The sequence below is a fragment of the Drosophila nasuta genome, unplaced genomic scaffold (assembly GCF_023558535.2).
Source record: "Drosophila nasuta strain 15112-1781.00 unplaced genomic scaffold, ASM2355853v1 ctg16_pilon, whole genome shotgun sequence".
NCBI lineage: Eukaryota > Metazoa > Arthropoda > Insecta > Diptera > Drosophilidae > Drosophila > Drosophila nasuta.
In genome coordinates this window covers 784,503-808,499 of record NW_026869398.1, presented here as the reverse complement: position 1 = coordinate 808,499, position 23,997 = coordinate 784,503, and the positions used below count along the sequence as shown (strand labels likewise).

Here is a 23,997-nt window from a genome sequence, read left to right as displayed (position 1 = left end):
TTATTATAATACAACAAATAGTTAACATATATGTATATGTATATTTGCCTTATAACCGGAAGGCAATTATTTCTTTATTATTTAAATACACACAAATTGCTTTTTTACAATATTATTGTTTTTTTTAGCGTTAGGCGTAAAAATGTTTTTCAATCCATCGCGGTAATGTGAAAGCTGCTGAATGAATTTGGCTTGTGTAGTATTTCAAATGTAACGAATCAATTTCTGTTGACTCAAACTTTTTTATTGGATCATGAAGACATCTGTTTGCGTCTAGGGATCCTATTATAAATCCTATATGACCACATGGATACGACGGGATAGAAGTTATTGCATAGCCAACTTTTGGAAAGTGCAATTTGCAACCATTCATGGTTTTTTTAACGTAATCGAAATCTAACCAAAAACTTCCGCCTTGAGAGCACACTATACCTCCTTCTCGTAGGGCATTTTTGAGTAACTCATAGTAACTATCTTGGAATAAGCTGACCGCAGGACCGATTGGATCTGAACTATCGGTTATAATCACATCAAATTCATTTTTGTGATTTTTCATATATTCAAAGCCATCACCGATAGTAAGTTTTACTTTTTTCGCTCTCAAAACCGCAAGCCATACTAGGAAGATATTTCTTAGACAATTCAACAACTCGATCGTCAATTTCTACTTGATGCACTTCCTTAACCAATGGATGCTTTACAACTTCGCGAGCCACACCGCCATCTCCGCCACCAACAATCAGAACTTTCTCTGGATTAGGATGGCAACAAAGCGGCAAAAATGAAATCATTTCTTGATATGAAAATTCATCTCGGGATGTGCATTGAATGATTCCGTCTAATATTAGACACCTTCCATATGTTTCACTGAAAAAAACCAGAAATATCGAATTCTTTTATCCAAAAATACCAATGAGTTATCAGAATACAGATATTGCAGATTAAATGCCAATCTATCTACTTTATTATTATGTGGTGTCAAATTTAATTTCGAAAATATGTACATATAGTACATACATATTATAACAAATAAGATTCAGAATATACGTTATTATAATTTGTTACTTGTTTGCCGTGATCTTTATCACTTTTGTGTTGCCACATAATCTAAACAACACATGCTGATAATGGTTTTTGCAAATTGAGCAATAATTATGAAAATAATTAAAAAATGACAATCTATTACAAATGATTTAAATTTTTCTTACTTATTTTTAATAAATTTTACTAGGTTCAATAATTTTTTATTTAAACGCTTGTGATCCGAATTCGGATACAAAAACTGTAAATCAAAATAAGCGTAAAAACATTGTTTTGCCGACTCAAGTACAAAAATGGTAATTTTAATACTTTACTCCACACAGTTTAGTCACAAATTGAATTTAATTGAATAAATCAATATAATTATTTTTACATAAATGTGAAGCAAAATGTACATAACTACTACAAAAAGAAAATGTTTATTTAATTTCTCAGAAAATTAATGAACAAAATTTAAATATAAATAAAGTAGCTTTTGATGTAATGAGTTCAACCTTATTAAACCTAAATTTATTTTCATGTTCTGAAGTTTGAAGATATGAACTCTACATTCATATTTGTAATGAAACTTTCTTTAAAAAACATATGTACATATATTTGTATTCTTTACTGTCTTGGCATGCTTATGATACATTAAAAAACTTACGTTTCAACCACTTGAATGTCTTGGAATTTTGACTTTTCTTTATGAAGAAGCTGCTTAATTTTCAATGAAAACGATTGACCGGGCCACAAATCATCCTGGATTTCACTAAACCATCCGTTGGAAATAGCATCCATTGTGTTCTGCTTAAGAATTGGAAATGCCAAAGTTAATCTCAGAAATGTCTATACATAAGAATTTTTACAACAGAGGCACGAACGTATGTACATTCATACATATGAACGTCAGTATGTACACATGTATGTACATATGTATGTACTCATGTGCGTATGCATGTACATGCATATGTACGTATGTATATGCATATGTACGGTATGTATATACATACATACACACATTGTTTGCTAATCTTTGATTACAAAAAATTATTTCAACACGTGGTCACTGTTTAATGTAACCGTACTTTTAAATACCTAAGAAGTGTCATTAAAAAGGCATGATACTAAAAGCGAAAATTTCTTTGAAAATTACAAAAAATTTAAATATTTCCCTGGACATACAAATTGAAAAAAAAAAATTGTTTATAATAATAATTTCAAAAATAGTATAGTTTCATAATAATCAAGAAAGTGCAGCTTACTCATGAAACAAATTCATAGGGGGGCAAATCAATCGGAGCTGGATCGATTCAGCTAGTACATACATACATATGTAATTCTGAATTTGTTTGCGTGCATCTAATATTCAATGCGAAAAATTGTGAATTCTTGCCACGCTGTTTTATTTTATTTTTATACCCGTTACCCTTAGGTGTACATATGTATGTATTTATATTCTTGATCAGCATCAACAGCCGAGAAGATAAAGCCGTGCCCGTATGTCTGTCTGAACACTCGGATTTGGAGACTAAGAAATAGAGATATACATACATAATTTGTTTTCGACAGCACTTATCATATGTATATGTATATAATGTTAGCAGTCAATAATAACTACATTATTTATTATTGGTGAACATTTGGTTGCTATCGGATAAAAGACGTCGAAGTAATTCAAGAAATGCTTTTGTATGACAAAAAAACGATTATTGCAATTGGGTCTTAGTTGTGTTGGCTGACGATCTGGTATATTTTGCGCTCCATGTGGTATTTATGTTTTTAGCGATATACCAAAAACAACCTTCAGTATATTTGATTATTTGTGGTATATTAATTTGGTATATTTTTGGGAATATTAAACTGTTTAGCTTTTATTTAAAGTGGGAAGCGGGTATATCACAGTCGAGCACACTCGACTGTAGCTTTATCACTTGTTATTGTACGGAGTTAAAGTTGGTTTTAGATTTTGGACACACCCACTTCTATCAGAAATTATAAAGACTGTTGTTCTGATTGACCCAAATGTATCGTGACTCTAGTTTTAGAATTCCACTTGCTCTTCGATTTTTATACCCGCTACCCATAGGGTAGAAGGGTATTATAACTTTGTGCCGGCAGGAAATGTATGTAACAGGTAGAAGGAGGCATCTCCGACCCTATAAAGTATATATATTCTTGATCAGCGTCAACAGCCGAGACGATATAGCCATGTCCGTCTGTCCGTCTGTCCGTCTGTGTGTCTGTCCGTCCGTCCGTATGAACACCTAGATCTCAGAGACTATAAGAGATAGAGCTATAATTTTTTTTCGACAACATTTGTTATGTTTGCACGCAGATCAAGTTTGTTTCAAATTTTTGCCACGCCCACTTCCGCCCCCGCAAATCAAAAAAATCGAATAACAAGCGTAATTTTAAAGCTAAGGTTGTGAATTTTGGTATATATAATAATAACTATAGTAGTTATGATTCCTGAAAATTTGATTGCGATCAGATAAAAATTGTCCAAGTTATTAAAGAAATACTTTTGTATGGGCAAATACGCCTACTTACTAGGGGTCTGAGTTGCTTTGGCTGACAATCTGGTATATTGAGCCGTCCATGGTATATTTTGAATGCGGTACTATATCGATATACCACATATACCATTTGGTATATTTTTAGTGTATTTGCAGTATATTTGGTATATTTCGAGAATAATACCGCAAAATATATTGGCTTTAATCAAATTGGGTAGCGGGTATCTCACAGTCGAGTACACTCGACTGTAGCTTTCTTACTTGTTTTTATTAATTTATAATAATTAAAAATGTGAATTAAACTGCAATGCAATAATAAACTTAGAAATAAGATTTTAGTTCGCATAAAATCTTACTTTTCTAAATAAAAAAAATTCTCTTCTACCCAATAAACAATTATTATTGGGTAATTCTCGGCTATCAGCTGTTGCCGGCTGAATTCAAAGTAGGCCGGTGTAAATATTTTTATTGAAATTGCGCGACTAACTGAAGTCTCCCAAAAAGAAACTGCAAAAGGAGACTATAGAGAGCGAAGAATTCTTCGAACCGCATCCAATCCTTTTGCCAAATGAATTGTGTATTTCTTTAGCCCCACCCTTAAATTATTTAAAATTAAATTCCTTACATTTTAACAGAAATAGTTTACATTTTGGTCGTGCTCTTCTTCATCAATTGATTTGTTGACTGTCTGCTTTTATTAAATTATGGTGTTGCTCAACAATTTAAGTAGCATCCATAAAATGAAAGCTTCATTACTGTTTTTAGCAAAAGCACTGGCAAAATAGTCAATATTTTCGAAATCCCTGAAAAAAGGGCTCTGTGGCACCCAAAAACTCAAATGATTCAAGAAAACTTGCTCTTCCCTTGATTTTCTCCGCTATTCTAGTGCTCAAGCAGCTTTCCGCACTCATAACTGTTATAATGATTATTTGCGTAAGTGCAGAATAAGATATCAACGTGATTCAAAACGATTTTATGACTTCATAAATTCGAAGCGTAGATCCGCGTCTTAGCCAGCATTAATGTCCTTGGAGAATATGACATTATCTAATGGTCCTGATATTGCAGATTTAATTGCTGACTTTTCCAAACGACATATTCTGTTTCATTCTCGGCAGGCACGGTGCTAAGGTATTGCGCTGGTAGTATCTGAAAACCGCTCTTAATATGTTTAAATTATCTGTTAATTGATGCTCTTTTCCAAAAATCTGAAAAAAATCGTATATTATACCTAGAGACTAGAGGTGGAGAACTATCGAGACTATCGATGGTTGGCCACTATCGACACGCTCTCCATATTTTTTTCTTTTACTGCGCTATCGACAACTATCGACGATAGATTTTCCTTGCTATCGTCGATAGTTTATGGAAACTATCAATCACTATAGATGGCGCAGACTATCGAATGTTCTCCACCTCTTGTCCACATCTACTAACTTATTGAGAATAAAATGCAAACGGATGTCATTTACACCGATTTTAGTTAGGCCTTTGACTCAGTAAATCATCACCTCTTACTGTATAAACTTAATCTTTTAGGGTTAGCTCATAGCCTAATTGAGTGGATCTCCTCATACCTTTCCAACAGAATTCAGAATGTTTATTATAATGACTTTGTATCTAAATGTGTCCAAGTTACTTTTGGTGTACCCCAGGGTAGTCATTTGGCTCCTCTATTGTTTACTTTGTTCATAAATGATCTTCCTTCTGTTATAGAGCACACCCGGGTACTTTTGTATGTTTTATATGATACTCTAGAGCGAATAGAGCAAAACTAAAATTTGATAAACATATTCTGTCTTGTAAATAGGGCAAGCGGAGTACTTGTCCTATACTTAAGTATGGATATCTTATCTGGAATCCCCAGCATTGGGTTTCTCAAGATAGGATTGAGGCGCTGCACAAACAATTTTTGATATTTGGTCTTCGTAACTTAAATTGGAACCGAAACCTATTACCACCTTACCGTAGTGGTCTATTATTGCTGAACCTTGCTTCTGTTACTGAGCGTTGCTGACTGTTAAGTGTCGCGTGCGACCACCTTTACAGTTAACACAAAAAATATAATCTAAAACAATTTTAAAAATAAGTGAAGGTTATTCTTAAAGCTTTGGATTAGCACTATTTTTAGAGCTAAGATTGATTTTATAAACTTGTTCTGTTTTACGATAAAATATATAAATTCGTTCATTTTTTGGTGTTGCGTACGAATTTGTTAATTTTTGCAATTATCAAAACAGAAAACAAAACAGTAAGAAAATTCCAAAACCATTCTTAGCTCTAATTAAAGCACTAATCTAGAGCTATAAGAGTGATCTTTTCTTATTTTTAAAATTGTTTCAGGTTATGTTTTTTTTTTTATTCACTGAATTGCCCATATACATTATTACTAACATATTTTTCTTCCGTATTAATATAGTAATACTAGTTTATTTCATTAGCTGTCCAACGTCTTTTTAATATTTATTCGCGGTTTTCGATTAATGCATGCTGTTCAAAAATATATTTTGTTTTGTCCGCGCGTCAACAAGCCCCTGGCTCGCTGGAGCACTTGATGGTACTACCGTTAGTATAAAAATATAAAAAAAAAAAAAAAAAAGTTATATATTATATATATATAAACTGAAATAAGTAGTGACGATTAATGGATAAATAAACGTAATTTATGTATATTATATTTCATGAAGCTTCAAGTGTCGCATAATTTATTAATTTATCAATTTCCGTTTATTTATTTCTATTTATATTTCCATTTATATTCGTTTCCCTGCCTGAGTTTGTTCACTTTGGCCTCCCTAAACAGCTGTTTGAATGATGTGATTTTTGGTGAAAGGACTAACGGTTAATTTCTGACTGCTGAAACAGCTGACTTCTGTTTTGGTCAGAGGTAAACAACGCGAAAAAATTCCTTTCGTTTGTCTAATTTGTTGCGTACATAGGTGTGATTTCATTCTGCCTTTTCTCTTTTTCGCAAATAAAGATTTGAAAATGACATTTAAATAAATGGAAAACGGCAAACACATATTTCCCACAAAAAAGGGGATGACACATTTTTAACTGATTATATTACGGTGTTTTGAACAACTTTTTCATGCGATTTTGACATTCAAGTAATTTATTAATTTTTAAATTGATTAATTTAAAAAAAAAACATATTTTACCCAACTTTATCAAATTTAATGCCATTTTTGCCATTAATGCCGCGATTATACAAGCATTTTTAACTTCGTTTTTTATTCCACCAAAAGGATGGCAGCTTAGGCGATAACCCATTGTGTCGAATTTGTCTGTAGCTCACCAAAACGAAATTTAAGGTGAAATGATAAATTGATATGTTATTTTTTTTCTTGTTACAAATAAGATCTGATTGAATGTAAGGAAAGGCATATACTTTTCATTTCTGCAAGAGAAACTTACTCGTTTTGCAAATCGAAAGAATATTATGAAAGTGAAAACGGGAGCACCAATTTTTTTTTGTTTTCGTTTTTAAAACGAAAATCAATAATTTCTTTTAAATGCTTGTTAGGCACATAAAGTTTCGTTAACCGTCACATATTATTTTCCTTACAACCCGAGTTGTGGACGTTGTGGACATAAACTAATATAATTCATTGATGCTTATTTCAAGAATAAACTCTACGTTGCTATCTTGTATTTGGAAATTTGAAAGTTAACCTGTTTTTATATGCCAAAGTTTATCGATATGATAATATTGCAACTCAATTGACCTTTGTTCGTATCCGGTTGTCATCTCTCTTTCCTTTTGTTTTGAGCTTCTGAGTGACAGGTAATATTATTTGCGGTTTTATAAATCGGAAAACATCGCCACTATTTTTAATTTTCAAATGTTTACATCGTTAAATTAACAATTGTGGAGTTTTATGTATTTAGTGTTGAATATATTTATTAAATCCTAATATAATTTCAGGTTAAAAAATGGGTCGTCGACCTGCAAGATGGTACGTGGATATATGTATACATATATACAAACATATATATTTATGGTTAATTAAAATAATTATTTTCCTGTTAAATTTTTAGTTATCGCTACTGTAAGAACAAGCCGTATCCAAAATCGCGGTTCTGTCGTGGTGTACCCGATCCCAAAATCCGCATTTTTGATTTGGGCAGAAAGAAGGCTAGTGTGGAGGATTTCCCACTTTGTGTCCATTTAGTTTCTGATGAATACGAACAATTGAGCAGTGAGGCTCTGGAAGCTGGTCGTATTTGCTGCAACAAGTATTTAGTAAAATACTGCGGAAAAGATCAATTCCACATCCGTATGCGTTTGCATCCATTCCATGTAATTCGCATCAACAAAATGTTGTCGTGCGCTGGAGCTGATAGGTAAATAGAAAGAAATATTTTTGTTGACTTCTTAAATATTTTTTATCTATCAATTTAAGGCTTCAAACTGGAATGAGAGGCGCTTTCGGAAAGCCACAGGGCACAGTTGCACGTGTCCGAATTGGACAACCAATTATGTCGGTGCGCTCAAGCGACCGGTACAAGGCACAAGTTGTAGAAGCTCTCCGTCGTGCCAAGTTTAAGTTCCCTGGACGCCAAAAGGTGACATTCTTTACTGATTTTTTCCGCAAATATTTTATTTTTCACATCTTGCAGATTTATGTTTCGAAAAATTGGGGGTTCACTAAGTACGATCGCGAGCGTTACGAAGAACTTCGCGATGATAATCGCCTGGAGCAAGATGGATGCAATGTCAAATACCGCCCAGAGCATGGGCCAATGGCTGCATGGGAAAAGGCTCAGCGTGACGTCTATGCTTAAAGAGTATCCCTCTGTGAATTAAAAAATTCGTCGATTTTGTATTTTGCTCTTTTGAATAAATCAAATTGCAAAATTATCATTCGAATCTGTTTTATGATGTGAATGCTAAAAACGAAAGAAATATTTGGATCGAGTGAGTCGGATCGCGAATGCTATCATCTACTCTTACATCCTTTTTTTTAAATTGGAAGTTGTTGCATGTAATATATAAATATCTCCTTCGTATTTAAATTGAAACTGACGAAAATGATCGAACCAATAGTTTCGAAATTAAGAATAGGAGCACTTTTCATACTTATTGCTTATTCAGAAAAACTTGTTTTTATGAACAGTGGATCACAGCTTATTTCAACCATCACCAACCAACAATTTTGAATCAGTATACTGGCCAAACTGAAGGGGGTATTAACTTTATTTAAACGCAGGATTTTAGTTTAATGTTTTAACATACAAGATATTTTTTTATTTACCGTCTAATTTTTTGTTTACTATATAAAAAAATTATTGAAAAACAAAAAATTGCCAAAAATCAAGTAGCTTATTTCAATCAGCAACTTTGCAGCTGTGTGAGGATCAATTTTCTAGGGAAATAACGGTTTCTTATTGTACTTTAGTTGTCTCCTAGTGTAAAACTTAAATTGTGATATGTTTATCCGCTTTTTATGCCTGCTACCCATAGGGTAGAAATGTATTCATATAACAAGCAGAATAAGGCATTTCCGAACCCGTAAAGTTTATTGTATGCACATCACAATTGTGTTTCGTATCATGGTACTTCCTTGACTGCCAGACACTCCAGTAGTCCACTGGATTGTATTGTCAGACAGTGTCCGCCGCTTAATTCCCATATATTAGGTTGGCCAAAAAGTCTTGCGGTATTTCCGATAGGTGTCTTTGCAAGCGCGTAGTTCTAGTTCTATTTATCGAATCGGTTCATGCGATACCTTTTTGGAAAGCTCTTTTCCCGCGCTAACACGTGTTTGATTTATTGTTGTTTGTCTTGAGTCGTTCGTGAGTTATAGCGTCACAAACATGGAGCAAAATAAAGAGAAAATACGGCATATTTTACAGTACTACTACGATAAAGGCAAAAATGCAACTCATGCTGCCAATAAAATTTGTGCAGTTTATGGACCCGATACAGTTTCCATTTCCACCGCACAACGATGGTTTTAACGTTTTCGTTCTGGTGCGGAGGTGGTCGAAGATGCGCCACGGTCCGGAAGGCCTGTCGTCGAAAATTGCGATAAAATCGCCGAATTGATCGAAAGAGATCGGCATAGTAGCACCCGTAGCATCGGCCAAGAGCTTGGCATGAGTCATCAAACCGTTTTAAACCATTTGAAGAAGCTTGGATTAAAAAAAAAGCTAGATGTATGGGTGCCACACGACTTGACGCAAAAAAACATTTTTGGCCGTATCGCTTCTGAATCGCAATAAAATCGACCCGTTTTCGAAGCGGATGGTGACTGGCGATGAAAAGTGGATCACTTACGATAACGTGAAGCGCAAACGGTCGTGGTCGAAAAGCGGTGAAGCTGCCCAGACGGTGGCCAAGCTTGGATTGACGGCCAGGAAGGTTCTTCTGTGTGTTTGGTGGGATTGGCAGGAATCATCCACTATGAGCTGCTCTCCTATGGCCAAACGCTCAATTCGGACCTGTACTGCCAACAACTGGACCGCTTGAATGCAGCACTCAAGCAGAAGAGGCCATCTTTGGTCAACAGAGGCCGAATTGTCTTCCATCAGGACAACGCCAGGCCACACACATCTTTGGTGACGCGCCAGAAGCTCCGGGAGTTCGGATGGGAGGTTCTATTGCATCCACCGTATAGTCCGGATCTCGCACCAAGTGATTACCACCTATTTCTGTCCATGGCGAACGACCTTGGTAGTCGGAAATTGGCCACAAGAGAGTCCTGTGAAAATTGGCTCTCCTTGTTTTTTGCCAATAGAAAAGCGAGCTTCTATAAGAGGGGCATTATGAAGTTGGCATCTCGTTGGGAACTCGTCATCGAACAAAACGGCGCATATTTGACTTAAATCGCATTATTCTAACCAATTTTATGAACAATTGAAAATTCAATAAAAATACCGCAAGACTTTTTGGCCAACCTAATATTTTTTCTTGGACATTTGCGATTTGGTGTATCACACGTTATTTGTTTTGTGAGTGTTTTCTGCACATGTTTTAAAAAACCAATCGGAGTCAAGTTGTCTATATTTTTTTAACCACATTCTAACATTCTAATCTGATGTAAATTAAGAAATTAATTTGCATTTACATATGCTTTTATCATCTCAGTTTAGCCAGTTTGATGAAAATGCGAGATGACTTAAGACAAATATGGAGGCAAATGGACGTTCAAACCAACAGATATTGGGCCAAGTGGCGAACACTTTGATTGCCGGCAAATGCAGAGTTCCCCTTGAGGACGGAAGATCGCATCGCTAGGCTGGACCACCGAATAGAAAATTCGGCACAAAAAGCTGTACGGGATCTTAATCAGTTTAAAATTTTTGATAAGGAAACTTACGGCCACGAAAATCGACAAAAATAGAATAAGAGTTTCGAATTTTGGTACATATGTATGTACAAAATAATTATAGTTTTTGTGATTTGGTTGTGATCAGATAAAAATTATCGAAGTTGTTAAAGTAATACTTTTGTATGGGCAAAAACCAAATATAGTCTTGCGGCTCCAAAATATTCATTAATGCTATTTCTCTTCACTAGAAAAGACGTCAGATGCTTTATTTATAATTTTTTTTAATTATCTATCTTCACTTTACCGTTATGAGTGCGGAATAATAGATTGTCTTTTTTTCGCATGTGGAGCTACTGATTTGACATCCACGTGCTTTGCAGACTTGACATCTGCCTCCTATTGTCTTCCGAAGTGAGGCGCACTCATCAGTGTTTCGACTCGTCTCCTGAGCTTCTCGAACTTGCGATTAGCGCCGACGAAGTTCGTCCCGTTGTCGCGGTGTACTCTTGTCGGACATCCTCGACGACAAACAAACTTTCGGAAAGCCATTTAAAATGTATCAAACAAAATTTCTTAGTGAACAACAATTTGATTTAATTGTGTCAGAATCAAAGGGAATTATTCCAGAAATTCAAAGAAATTTACGGTACTTGGATAGGGTGCCTGATATTGAAAAAAGCTTACAACAATTTCCATAAAACTTAATATAAAACTTTAAAATGTTTTGCTATTTTGCATACCTCCGCAATAAAATAATTAGCAATGCGGAAACGTAAAAGCCGGAAGACTATCTTGAAATGCCTTAACTTACCATTACCGAAGATGACTACGATTACCGGATGTTAGCCACTCAGTAGTAGAATTCCATCAGCCAGTTTACAAACACTAATTACTGATTCTTAACCAAATAAGTTGTGTGCAATTGGCCAAAGGATCAAAGCAACTCATAACCAAACCGTTCAGAAACAAGGCCTTAGACATTTTTGTTCGGTGTGATCTGTCACGTCCTTATATGGAAGATTCTAATGAGCTATGTATGTATCTTAGAAATTGCATTTGTGCATGAAAACCAAAAATGTAACATAACTTTCCAACTATGCATGCAATCATACAAAACTACAGAATGTTTTCAGAAATCCAACTCAGAAATCAGAACCAATGACATGTCCCGAATATTTTGTAGCTCTTCAAGCCAGAGCATCAAAACAACACAGTAAAGAAACAATATATATTGACAAAAATATTCAAGCCTTGACTAGTTTAATTAATTTATTACATACATACATATGTATGTAAAAAAACGCACAAGCCTCAATTTAAAGTAGGATAGAGATCGTAAATAGCCAGCTCCTGATATAGCGAAACGACAAGAAATTGTAACACTCAAACATAAACGGATCAGCAAGCAATAAGTCTAGAAGAACGAACACCATTAATGAGCGGCTATAAACAGAATGTAAACGAACGAGTACAAGCAGACTCCGAATACGTAGTACTCCTCAAGTCAAGAGCTACTAAGAACAAGTAAGAAAGCTACAGTCTGTGAGATACCCGCTACCCATTTTGAATAAAATAAATATATTTTGCGGTATTTTCTCAAAATATACCGAATATACTGCAAAATACTAAAAATATACCAATTGGTATATTTGGTATAGCGATAAAGTATGTCTTTAATAACTTCGACAATTTTTATCTGATCGCAACCAAATTTTCAGGAATCATCACTACTATAGTAATTATTGTATGTACCAAACTCTCTAGCTTTAAATTGAATACGCTTGTTATTATTTTTTTTTTGATTTGCGGAGGCGGAAGTGGGCGTGGCAAAAATTTGAAACAAACTTAATCTGCGTGCAAACATAACAAATTCTGTCGAAAAAAAATTATAGCTCTATCTCTTATAGTCTCTGAGATCCAGTGTTTCATACGGAGAGACGGACAGACACACAAACGGACATGGCTATATCATCTCGGCTGTTGACGCTGATCAAGAATATATATACTTTATAGGGTCGGAGATGCCTCCTTCTACCTGTTACATACATTTCCTGTCGCCACAAAGTTGTAATACCCTTCTACCCTATGGGTAGCGGGTATAAAAATTTGACCCAAATACAATATCCCTATAATTAATAAAAATACATTTCAAGGGGACCAATTCATAAAACCTTCGATGGAATATTTAAAAACAATAGCCTCAAAGTAGGTGTCATTGATAAAGTCATTTGTATAGCAGAACATCATACTCATAAACATAGAATAAGATTAAACTGACGTTTATAAAATTATCCCCAAAATTTTTTGCAGAACCAAGCGAGAAACTTATTTATACAATAGATGTACGAAGGTTGCTATATATATATATTTCCCAATTGGCTTTTTCCTAAAAGTTGTATCGATAAAAGTTCCATTCATCTTTTTCATGTGTGACCACGTTTGGTCGATGGACGATTAATCAAAAACTTACGTCGGCACAAAAATGGAGTTAGTTAATTAACACTTTCAAGAACATTGATGCCGTGCGTGAACTGATAATGCAAGATCGTTATGTGACAGTACGGATCATTCTGCGCCATAACAATGTGAGCTCTACCACATCAGCTCAACCCCGCGCCTTTTAGGCCGCCCAAAACGTGGAATTGATGGGTCACCAGCCGTACAGCCCTGACTTGGCACCCAATAGCTTCTTTTTATTCCCGCACATCAAGGGAAAAATTCGTGGTCAACCATTTTCGTCGACAGAAGATGCTGTTGAAGCGTTAAAAAACTATGGTTTGGTCCCTCAATTGAAGTGGAAAAAGTGCTTCGACAATTGGTTTGAGCGCATGCAAAAGTGTATAAATGTTGCTGGAAAATACTTTGAAAAACAATAAACCGAATTTTTATGATAAATATTCGGATTTTCATTATTTGGCCAGAAGTAGTATATAGCTAACCTCGTAAGGGCAGAAATACACACTCATAGTATACTCAAAATTTGATCAATTTCCAATTGCATAAGTGTATGAATAACTAAAAAACGATTTAATATCTGACAAAAGGATATTACAATATTTTGACTTTACTAATTATATGAGTACAACTCTCTAGACCATTAGCATTCATATCTAGAACCCTATCAAAAACCTAATGAAATTATGAAACATCAAAAGGAAATTTTAACATTTTGTTTGGCACTGAAATCATGTAGAGGTTATTTATGCATGTAGAGGTTATTTATCTTTTATAAAACAATTAGAAGCAAGTTGTTAATATTAGTAATCTACTCTTCTAATCTGATTTAAAATATTAAATATATTTGTATTTATATTTACAGTTTTGAGGACTACGAAAGAGCTGTGGGGGATGTCTTTTTAAGAATTCAAAATATACAGGCATGCTCCGGTTTTCACTTTCGGTTTTCGTTTTCGTTTTGAAATCGAAAACGAAAAAATTGGTGCTCCCGTTTTCACTTTCACAAGATTTTTTCGAATTGCAAAACGAGAAAATTTGACTTGCCGAAATGAAAAGTAAATGCCTTTTTCTATATTAAATCGGATCTTATTTGCAAAAGGAAAAAAAGTAGTTGACTCATTGGTTTATTGTCGTTCTTTTAAGACCGCCAGCAGATCAATTAGGCTTGTAATTATTTTTAAAACGACTAATTTCTGACCCCACCTCAAATTTGGATATCAAATTTTGCCGTCGGCAACAACAATTTTCGTTTTGGTGAGCGACCGATAAGTCGGACACCATGAGTTATCGCCTAAGCTGCCATACTTTTGATAGAATGAAAAGCAAGTTAAAAATACTTGTATAATCAAACGGATGGCGATAAATTTGTTGAAGTTGGGTAAAATATGTTTTAAAAATTAATTTATTTAATTTAATTACTTATGCGTTAAAATTTTATAAAAAAAATTGTTGAAATAACCGGAATGAAATGCATTAAAAAGGTGGCATCCCCATTTTTTGAGGGAAACAGCTGATTGCCGTTCAACTGATTTTTTTAAAGAAAGTTTCAAATCTTTCTTTGCAAAAAAGACAAAAGGCAAATATATTTCATTCAGGGGAAGCATAAATAAACTATGCAGGATAAAAAAATCCTGAGTGAGTTCAATCCACGCACGAAATTGGACATACCAAAGACATTTTTTCGCGTTGTTTACTTTTAACCAAAACACAAGTCAGCTGTTTTAGTAGTAAAAAATGAAACGTTCCGATAGCAAAACGATGACCAAAAACGTGTGAAAACCGGAGCACCTAAAAACGAAAATCTCGGTTTTGGTCCCAAAACGAAAACGAAAACGAAAAGTGAAAACCGGAGCATGCCTGATAAACTACAAGACATTGTCCAGGGCGAAATAGAAAACGGCGGAATAAATAAATTTTTTCTGTTTAGATAATATATAAATTTAAGTACTCATTGTATTAGTTTTAATAAATTTAACTAGAAGTACAATAAACATTTTATTTACTGCAAATATTTTTGAGCGTATTTTTATTTTGCATATTCCGAACTACGCACTATAATCTAAACACAGATTTTCTGCATGACCTGGACACCAGACTGTCTGGTAGACACGTCAAGTACAAAATCCTCCAGCGCAGCCGAGGGAAATTTAAATTTCTTGATACTTGACGAGTCTTGTAGATAATCAATTCCGCGTATACGGCAAAACGAAGCGGAAATGTCAATTCTGGTCTTGTGTCTACACATGACGTGACTGGTAGACAACTGCTATGTTGTATTCCTCGTTATGCTCATTTGTATAGTAATTAGGAGGTGGAAATCTTGCCTAAATGAGCATAACGAGGAATATGGTATACAAATAATACTCCTGCTCAGCTTTATTCAATTGTCGCTTTAAAATTGTTCATTAATAGTGTGAATATATTTATATTCTGTCTTATATAAACCTTCTTTAGTTCTATGAAATGTGTTTAGATATTTTCCTTTTTTTAGGTTCTTTATGTTATGTTCTTGATGCTATGTTCATTTTTAAGTTGTTAGAACGAATAATTTATTCTACGTCTTATTCTACAACCACACTCGTAAAGAAAAATAGGGTTAATTAAAATGCAACCAAGTTGCAATAAAAATTTGTTTGGGATATTTTCACCATAGAAATAGGCAAAGAATGTGTGTTTATCTGTTCCTTTTAATAAATGCACTTTTTTAATAGGCTTCACAGTTCCCAGTATATAAAAAAAAAGTTAAGCGTTTCGATACTCCGATACTGTACATATGTATGTTGAGGTCAAATCCACAACTTCCGAAATATATTGCTTTTCCGCACTTAAAAAATTTTGCTCATTTGGGAACAGCGCTTAAGTGTACAACACCTTGGCAGAAAGAATTTAGTAGTTTTGTCCCTACCCTACTAAACTGTGAACTTTACTTATTCGTCATACTCTTGAATAAATATATGAAGTAGTCCTCGATTTCTAGTATTTCTTTGGATCCATTATAAACGAAAAATGTCTTGGCAATAGATTATAGTCTCTGATGCTTCTTTTCACTTTGCCGATATGACTGCGGAATAATAGGTTGCCAATTTTTTTCGTATGTGGGTTCCAGTGTCGGATTATCGATACGCCCACAATTTTGTTTATGCTGGAAACTGCTTATCTAAATGACACCGCTAAAATTTTGCACGGAAAAACGCGATTTCACTCATTTGAGAACAACGCTTTTATCCGGTACTTAAGTTGATCGAGATTTTGCATTGATTAAAACCTTTTTTAATATTTTTGTAACCTTCATTTCATCAGTAAGAACAAAATAGATTTTTTTTATTTCTCTGTAGTTATGGAATTTTATTTTTACTCGTAAAATGTGTTAATTTTTCTTTATTTTGTTATATATAGAAATATTTTTAGTCGGATGATTCATCGTCAAGTCCTGAATATTTGTTGGAAGACTGCAAAACCTGAAAAATACAATTATTAACAGGTTATTTCCGTAAAGAAAAATTGTACTTTTCCAAAGCAAAAATGTGAGTAACGATGATAGCTTAATATTCAATAAAACCGTAGAATATGAGTAATTTAAAAGAGCAGTGATAATGATTCCAGGAAAGTATAGGGCTTACTTACAGGTTCAGCCTGAAGAGTTGTATTCTTGGGCTGAAGTCGGTCATTTCGATAATCCCCTTTATATTTATTATCCTCTTTAGATTTTCCATCATGATAGTTTTTTGTTTTCACATTTTCAAACCTAAAATATTTTCATTTGTTTAGTCGGTAATTAGCATTAGAATATGTCTGTTAACAATTAAAAATATTCATTCTATTTAATTGTGCTTTACTGCTTACTTGAGGCATTTCAGCCATTTTACCATTTTCACGGAATAAAAGATATTGATATAAGGCTTGGGATCAATCTAGCTTGATGGATCTCTCTTAAGATCGCTTAGAATGTACGAACCTTAAGTATTAATAAACTTAATTTTATAGTCTTGAAAGTTCACATGAATCAAGACTATGTAACCTTAAGTAGGAAATAATTCCTTCCGCCTAAATCATATGTACAATATGACAACGTGCACATACACATGCTTGTATCCGTTATACTCTACCTGTCATTACGATCCCGCGATTTATTTAATCTTTTAAAATCTCGATCGTCACGTCGTTTGTCGTCTAAAATGATAATGTAATTATATAATGTATTACTAAAGACAATATTTTACGTTTTCATACCCAGCACTACAGACTGTTTATCTTCAGAATTTGTCGACGAGTCTTGCGTACGACGCCAACTTCTACTTGATGCATTGGCATTTTCATTATCGTGTATGTCAATTTGCATTTCAGAAATTTTCAGTTCATTGACATCTTCATCATCGTGACGAAATTTTTCTAACCTTCTAGCTTCTGCCAAACGCTCTTCAATCTCTAATTCTCTTGTAGCTGTGTCCACAGGTTTTGCTGACCCAAATACATTCACGGATGAGGAACCACCTCCTATTACTTTTTGCGGCAGTTCAGTTTCGTTTTCTTGCTCATTATCAGGATCTGGTTTAGTTACTAATTCCGGCAACGGAAGTGTTCGAGGCTTTAAATTTAGCTTTGGCCTTTCTTCGGCAGCTCCGGCAGCCTCGTTGTAATCATGATTTCGATTACGAAATTTGTCAGTGGTTTGATCCCGATCGCGGTGATCTCTTCGAGGAGGCGAATAATCTGTGGGCGGCTGCCGACTATTTGTACGCCATGAGCCAGGAGTATTGTTTTCATCCCTTTCTGAAATTGGTTTTCTATCCCGATTAAAACCACCGCGATCATAGTTTCCAGAATATCCTCCTCCACCACCTCCGAATCCACTCCCATTGTTTTGGCTATCACGTCTCCAATTTCCTGAATCACGATTCTCACTAGAATTTCCAAAACCTTCAAAACGACGATTGCCTTGTTGCCGACGATTTTGCTGATCATTTTCATTAGACAGTTCAATGCGAATGCGGCGTCCCTTGATTGAAGGATCCGGCAAGCTAAGCACGTGTATAAGGTCCTCCCTATTCTCAAGCTCAACGTAGCCAAAACCTCGAGACCGGCCAGTCTCGCCATCCTCACGAGGTAACCTCAAAGATGCTAGATTAATAGAGCCAAAGAATTCGTAAATGTCGTCCTCGCTGGCATCAAATGGTAAATTATTTATGTATGCTATGAATGGCGGTTTGTGCGGAATAGAATCGTCATCAAGTATTCGATTTGCTCGCGGGGCGGTTGGCAACTGATAAATAACCGCGTGGCTGCCGTCATCACTCTCATCACCATCCAAATTGCGAACTTTCTTCGCTACTTGTGTAGTTCCAACGGGGGGTATCGCCATTGGAGAGGAACGATTGTAACGAAATAACAGTTCCTTTATTTTTTTTTTTCCCTTCTTGCCTAAATGTGAATAAATACATAAGAAATAAATTTGAATAACATTTCTAAATTAATTGAACAAGTATGAATATACAAACATATGTACACATAAACCTATACAAATGTTCTGTATACGAACAGCACACAAGCAAGCGTGTTCTGCCCATCTACATCTATGTATGTATGTATGTATGCGAATATCATTACGTGTCGAAGTGCAGACCACGAGGGTAAAACAATCAAAATGAAATAACTTCACCTCACCATTGAATACATTATTCATCAAATGAAAATAATTTATAGGGAAATAATGTAAAATAACTTTATATCAAACCTGCGGAAGCCATCTTTGAAAAATCCAAACAAATATAAATTTTGAAGAGAACTTTAATGTGTTATCTGCAGACACATATCAATGTTTATATTTTGTCATCGATTGGACCTAATCATCGATAAATTGTAAATGCGTGGCTGTCAAATGGGTGTCAAAAGTAGGCATCGGAGTCTTAATTGCGTTATCGATGATAAATAATTGTGTTTTAATTATTTTGCTTAATTTCATTTTCAGAATTTATCGAATACTCCAAAAAATAGCAGTTTTAATGAATTCGTATATTTGAATATTTATCTAGCTAATAGGCAGGTTTTTGTGACAACATAATAATAATAATAATAATAATAATAATAATAATAATAATAATAATAATAATAATAATAATAATAATAATAATAATAATAATAATAATAATAATAATAATAATAATAATAATAATAATAATAATAATAATAATAATAATAATAATAATAATAATAATAATAATAATAATAATAATAATAATAATAATAATAACAACATTTCATATGCGTATTATTGGTATGACAGTGCCAGCTCTGGCATATTTCGCTACGAGTATTGAAGTACCGAAGCAATTATCTTGACTTTATAAGCGAAACTGAATGCGAGTTCGAAGCACTAAACAGCTGATAAGTTCTAGATGCTGCTCTTAACCTTTGCTATGTGGCTCTTTGGCTCGTTGGTTCGAGTTATTTCTGCCTCTCTGCACTTCTGGCTAATTTATGTTTGTATTCAGAGCCTAAACTTGTCAATATTAAATATAGCAATTCTATAACAATTTGTAATAAAAAAAAAGCACAACAAACAAATATTAGTTTAAACATACTAAAAGCAAAATAAAAACCACGAATATCGGATTAAAATATTCGAATAGTGATTAACAGCAGACGGGTGGGTACGAAAGAGTTAATCTTAGTGAGTGATCGAAGTTACTCGTTCCAAATGCAGCAGGCTGACAAGAGAGTGCTGCGTTTTACAATCTATTTTCAATTAATGCTTTAAGTCGCTTTGGCGACTTATGCTAACTTAATAATATCTTCGTCCAGACGACTGTCCATTGGATCAAGATTTCATTCTGTGACCACCTCATTTATCCCTATCGGTTTTAAAAAATTGTTTGGCTGTTATCCTTCTCTTGGACCAATAACATGTGCGAATTTCTTGTTTTTCCAATTCATCTCATCCCATTATCGATTGTTTTACGCCCTAAGTTTTTATACCCGCTACCTATAGGGTAGAAGGGTGTTATAACTTTGTGCCGGATGGAAATGTATGTAACAGGTAGAAGGAGGCATCTCCGACCCTATAAAGTATATATATTCTTGATCAGCATCAACAGCCGAGACGATCTAGCCATGTCCGTCTGTGTGTCTGTCCGTTCGTCCGTATGAAACACTGGATCTCAGAGACTATAAGAGATAGAGCTATAATTTCTTTTCGACAGCACTTGTTATGTTTCAAATTTTTGTCACGCCCACTTCCGCCTCTGCAAATCAAAAAAATCGAATAACAAGCGTAATTTTCAAGATAGAGTTGCGAATTTTGGTATATACAGTAATTACTGTAGTAGTTATGATTCCTGAAAATTTGGATTTGCGATCAGATAAAAATTGTCGAAGTTATTAGAGAAATACTTTTGTATGGGCAAACACGCCTAGGGCTAGAGCCAAGGGCTCTTAGTTGCTTTGGCTGACAATCTGGTATATTGTGCCGTCTATGGTATATTTTGAATGCGGTACTATATCGAAATACCAAATATACCATTTCGTATATTGTTTAGTATTTTTGCAGTATATTTGATATATTTAAAAAATACCCCAAAATATATTTCTTTTATTCAAAATGGGTAGCGGGTATCTCACAGTCGAGTACACTCGACTGTAGCTTTCTACTTGTTAGATATACTTTATATTTTTATTAGTTTATAAACACATTCAAAAAGAACAGATAAACAAGACTATTGCCGAACACCAACCCACTCTCAAGTTAAACACTTTTGACAAGAAGCTGTCGAAGTTTGCCCCAACATTAAGGAGATGATATGACCACATATGATATGACCACAGCAAGTGCTACGCTTGCGCGATGGAAACGACCAACGAGATCCGTATGTATACGATATGATTGTGATGATATTTGACGTAGCATGCTCAACGAATGTGGTCACCGACTACCATTACGTCGATTACGCGATAGCATTCCAATGGCAAATGATTTAACGTCCCGAAAAAGAGCAATAAATGCCAAATCCAGTTCGAGCTTTGTCAATTCGCATCTAGTTCGTCAACCATAATTGATGCCTTAAACCAATATGACTACTAAAATTGTGCAATGAAACGGTGATGCCTTGAACCAATATGAGTACTAAAACTGTGCAATGAAACGATGCAGAGGAGAAAATTCTCGGCATGTACTGGCAGCAGGCAACGGATGATTTTAAATTAAACGGGAGACTCCACAAAGACCAAAAAAAAGTGATGACAGCCAAAAGAACTTATACTATTCTATTGTCAAACAAGAAGGCAGGATTGCCATTAGATTCCTTGGTCCGACTCCAAGACAATGGTACACTGGATAAGCAGTACACACACCGTCCTTAGAAGCAATGGCGCTCAGTACAAGCAGCTGACAAAACCTCCACTGATTACACAATATTGTCCGCACCGCAAATTGACTCGAATAACAAGCGTAATTTTAAAGCTGGAGTCATGAATTTAAAAATTAAAGTTATTAAAGAAATACTTTTATATGGCAAAAACACCTACTCATAGTTAGCCAAAGCAACTAAGCATTTTTGTTCATGATACATTTTAAATGCAATCCTATAAAAATATTCCACCTATACCATTTGGTATTTTTGTAGTATTTTGAGGTATATTATTTTGATATATTTTAAGAATAAAGCCGCGTTGTTTTCTTGAATTCAAAATGGGTAGTGGTTATCTCACAGTCGAGCACATGCAACTATAGCTTTCTTACTTGTTTTAAATTCGTTTCGTGCCACAAATTCTAAGATTTGTTCACTTGGAGCAAATCCGGTAAATTCGTTTGCTTGCTGAATTTATTCATGTTCGTGTTCAAACAGCTCATATCAGGTAATCTCTTATGACCAAACTCCCTCCGAATGGACAAACTCAACGCGTATGAACAAAATCATCGCGTATGAGTAAACTCAGAGCACATGAGCAAACTCAGAATCGTTTGCTAAGTACCGTTATTTAGCATACTCTGTTTTGCTCTTGTTCCAAACTTTACGCCAGCGATGGCCAAGCCTATGATACAATTATAGAAGGTAGTCTCGTCGGCAAAAGCTTTCGTCAGTGTGTGTTCGTTTTTCGACGCAAGAGGTTGTCTGCGGACGAATTTTTTCTTCAATAACCCTTGAGCAGAATGACATTTTGCAATGTATTTAGAGAATTCTCATATATATTATTAATATTGTTCATAAACAATTTACATTTTAAAAATATGTCAAGGAGACATTAATATTAGCTTCAAAATATGTAAATAGTAATATCATCGTCTAAGGGCTAATGCGCATTTCATTGTCGTTTGAGCACAAGTCACACGATTTGCCTCTCTGAGTGACTTGGGCCTTGAAAGAGTTAACTTGCTTTGAACTCTGCTGTGGACGGGATGGGCCAGCGGTAGAGTTCTGCGAGTTGAACGTTTGCTTCACGTCCTCAACAGGCTCGAGTGTACGAATCTTGGTCTTGTCCACCAATGATTGCTCCCATAGTGAGAGTGTAAGTTTGGGGAGCTTGAATGAGCAAAGAAAGACCAGGAAGCAGTCGGCGAAAGAACTAGAAACTAAAATGTCTGAGTGGTCAAGAGCGGTCAAGCACCGCTGAATAGTTTCTCAACCGGAGTCAACCTCGGATTGTTGACGTAGATAGCCGTGAAAAGATCACGGAAGGTCGGCCACCGCAAGTAATCCCCACGGAATACTTCGGTGTCGACTGGAGGGAGCCGGCAGCCACTGGAGTACACAAGAGGAGCGGATGCTTCACTCCTGGTTGATTCGGAAACTTGGGTAATTTGCCCCTTTACACGGGCGAGACACCGCTCATACACTGCATAGCAGTGATGCACCAGTCTGTCAGAGACGGCGACGAAGTTGCTGAGAGCCATCGCACGGGTTTTGCTAAGTTTAGCTTGGACGGAACGGGTAGTTGCCTGACTACGTGGAGCAGTTTAAGATTTAGGCAACGATGGAGTCTTTGCAGAAGCAGACGGCGACGAACGATCGACTTTGACTCGGAGTTGACCGGCAGGGGTGGCGAATTTGGACCCCGAAGGAGCGGGCGAAGCGGACGACAGGTGACGAGCTGTGGTCGGAAGCTTTAATGAAAGTTTAGAGTCTTTTTCACTCTTTTGGCTTTCGAACATACTATGCTTCGGCAGTCACTTTAGAGTTTTTTTCTCGACAAAGACTCAAGATAAAGCAGACAGCCGAAAGCAAGCACAAATTGGAGAGGAACTTCGGCTGTCACAGGATAGTGAACAAGGCCGACACAAGAAAACAGACGGAAAGATCGCTGTTGGAAAACACAAATATGTTTCGGTGTTGGAAAAAACACAATGTTAAATAAAACACAAACAGCAGCGTGAATCTTTATTAAACTCGTTGGATCACAAGTTGCTGCTGTTCATGTACATATATGAAAAAAGTTTGGATGATATATATATGTAATGTATATGGAATATATGGAATGGATATGTGTAAGTGTCGTGTATAAATGGATAAGTGTATGTATGTGTGTCGTATGTGTATATATATATATATATATATGGAGTGTAGCGGATCGTTTTTAATAGCGTGCAAACTTTCTTGTTATTTAGAATAAAACAAAACGAAGAGGTTGCATACACTGGAGTGTTTTAAAAAGCAGAAAAACGCGAAACGACAGAAATGTAACAAAGTAAATTCAACAACGGCCAAAACGGAAAATATAAGCGAACTCTTTTAAAC

At 35.2% G+C, this 23,997-nt stretch overlaps 3 protein-coding genes across 3 annotated transcripts in view; 1 reads left to right on the top strand and 2 right to left on the bottom strand.

Annotated features, from left to right (window-relative positions):
• The window catches only part of LOC132797690 (large ribosomal subunit protein uL16), an 88,658-nt gene extending 80,252 nt beyond the window's left edge, over positions 1–8,406 (top strand). Inside the window, exons 2-5 of the mRNA XM_060809445.1 lie at positions 7,473–7,498; positions 7,581–7,886; positions 7,946–8,108; positions 8,163–8,406. Coding sequence (XP_060665428.1) covers positions 7,476–7,498; positions 7,581–7,886; positions 7,946–8,108; positions 8,163–8,327 — 657 coding nt within the window. The 5' untranslated portion in view covers positions 7,473–7,475 and the 3' untranslated portion in view covers positions 8,328–8,406. The remainder of the gene's footprint in view (positions 1–7,472; positions 7,499–7,580; positions 7,887–7,945; positions 8,109–8,162) is intronic.
• Positions 27–1,906, bottom strand: LOC132797671 (spermidine synthase). Its single transcript, XM_060809423.1, is given in 3 exon segments — positions 27–592; positions 594–867; positions 1,688–1,906. Coding segments are annotated over 3 exon segments (870 nt in total). The 5' UTR covers positions 1,822–1,906; the 3' UTR covers positions 27–130.
• An 8,183-nt stretch (positions 8,407–16,589) lies between the features above and the next one.
• LOC132797658 (eukaryotic translation initiation factor 4B) lies at positions 16,590–19,111 on the bottom strand. The gene is made up of 5 exons (XM_060809412.1): positions 19,005–19,111; positions 17,504–18,691; positions 17,380–17,443; positions 16,898–17,018; positions 16,590–16,731 (listed from the first exon to the last, which is right to left on the bottom strand). Exons 1-5 carry the CDS (start codon positions 19,015–19,017, stop codon positions 16,678–16,680), a joined length of 1,440 nt encoding a protein of 479 aa, XP_060665395.1. The 5' UTR covers positions 19,018–19,111; the 3' UTR covers positions 16,590–16,677.
• Between the last annotated feature and the right edge of the window lie 4,886 nt (positions 19,112–23,997).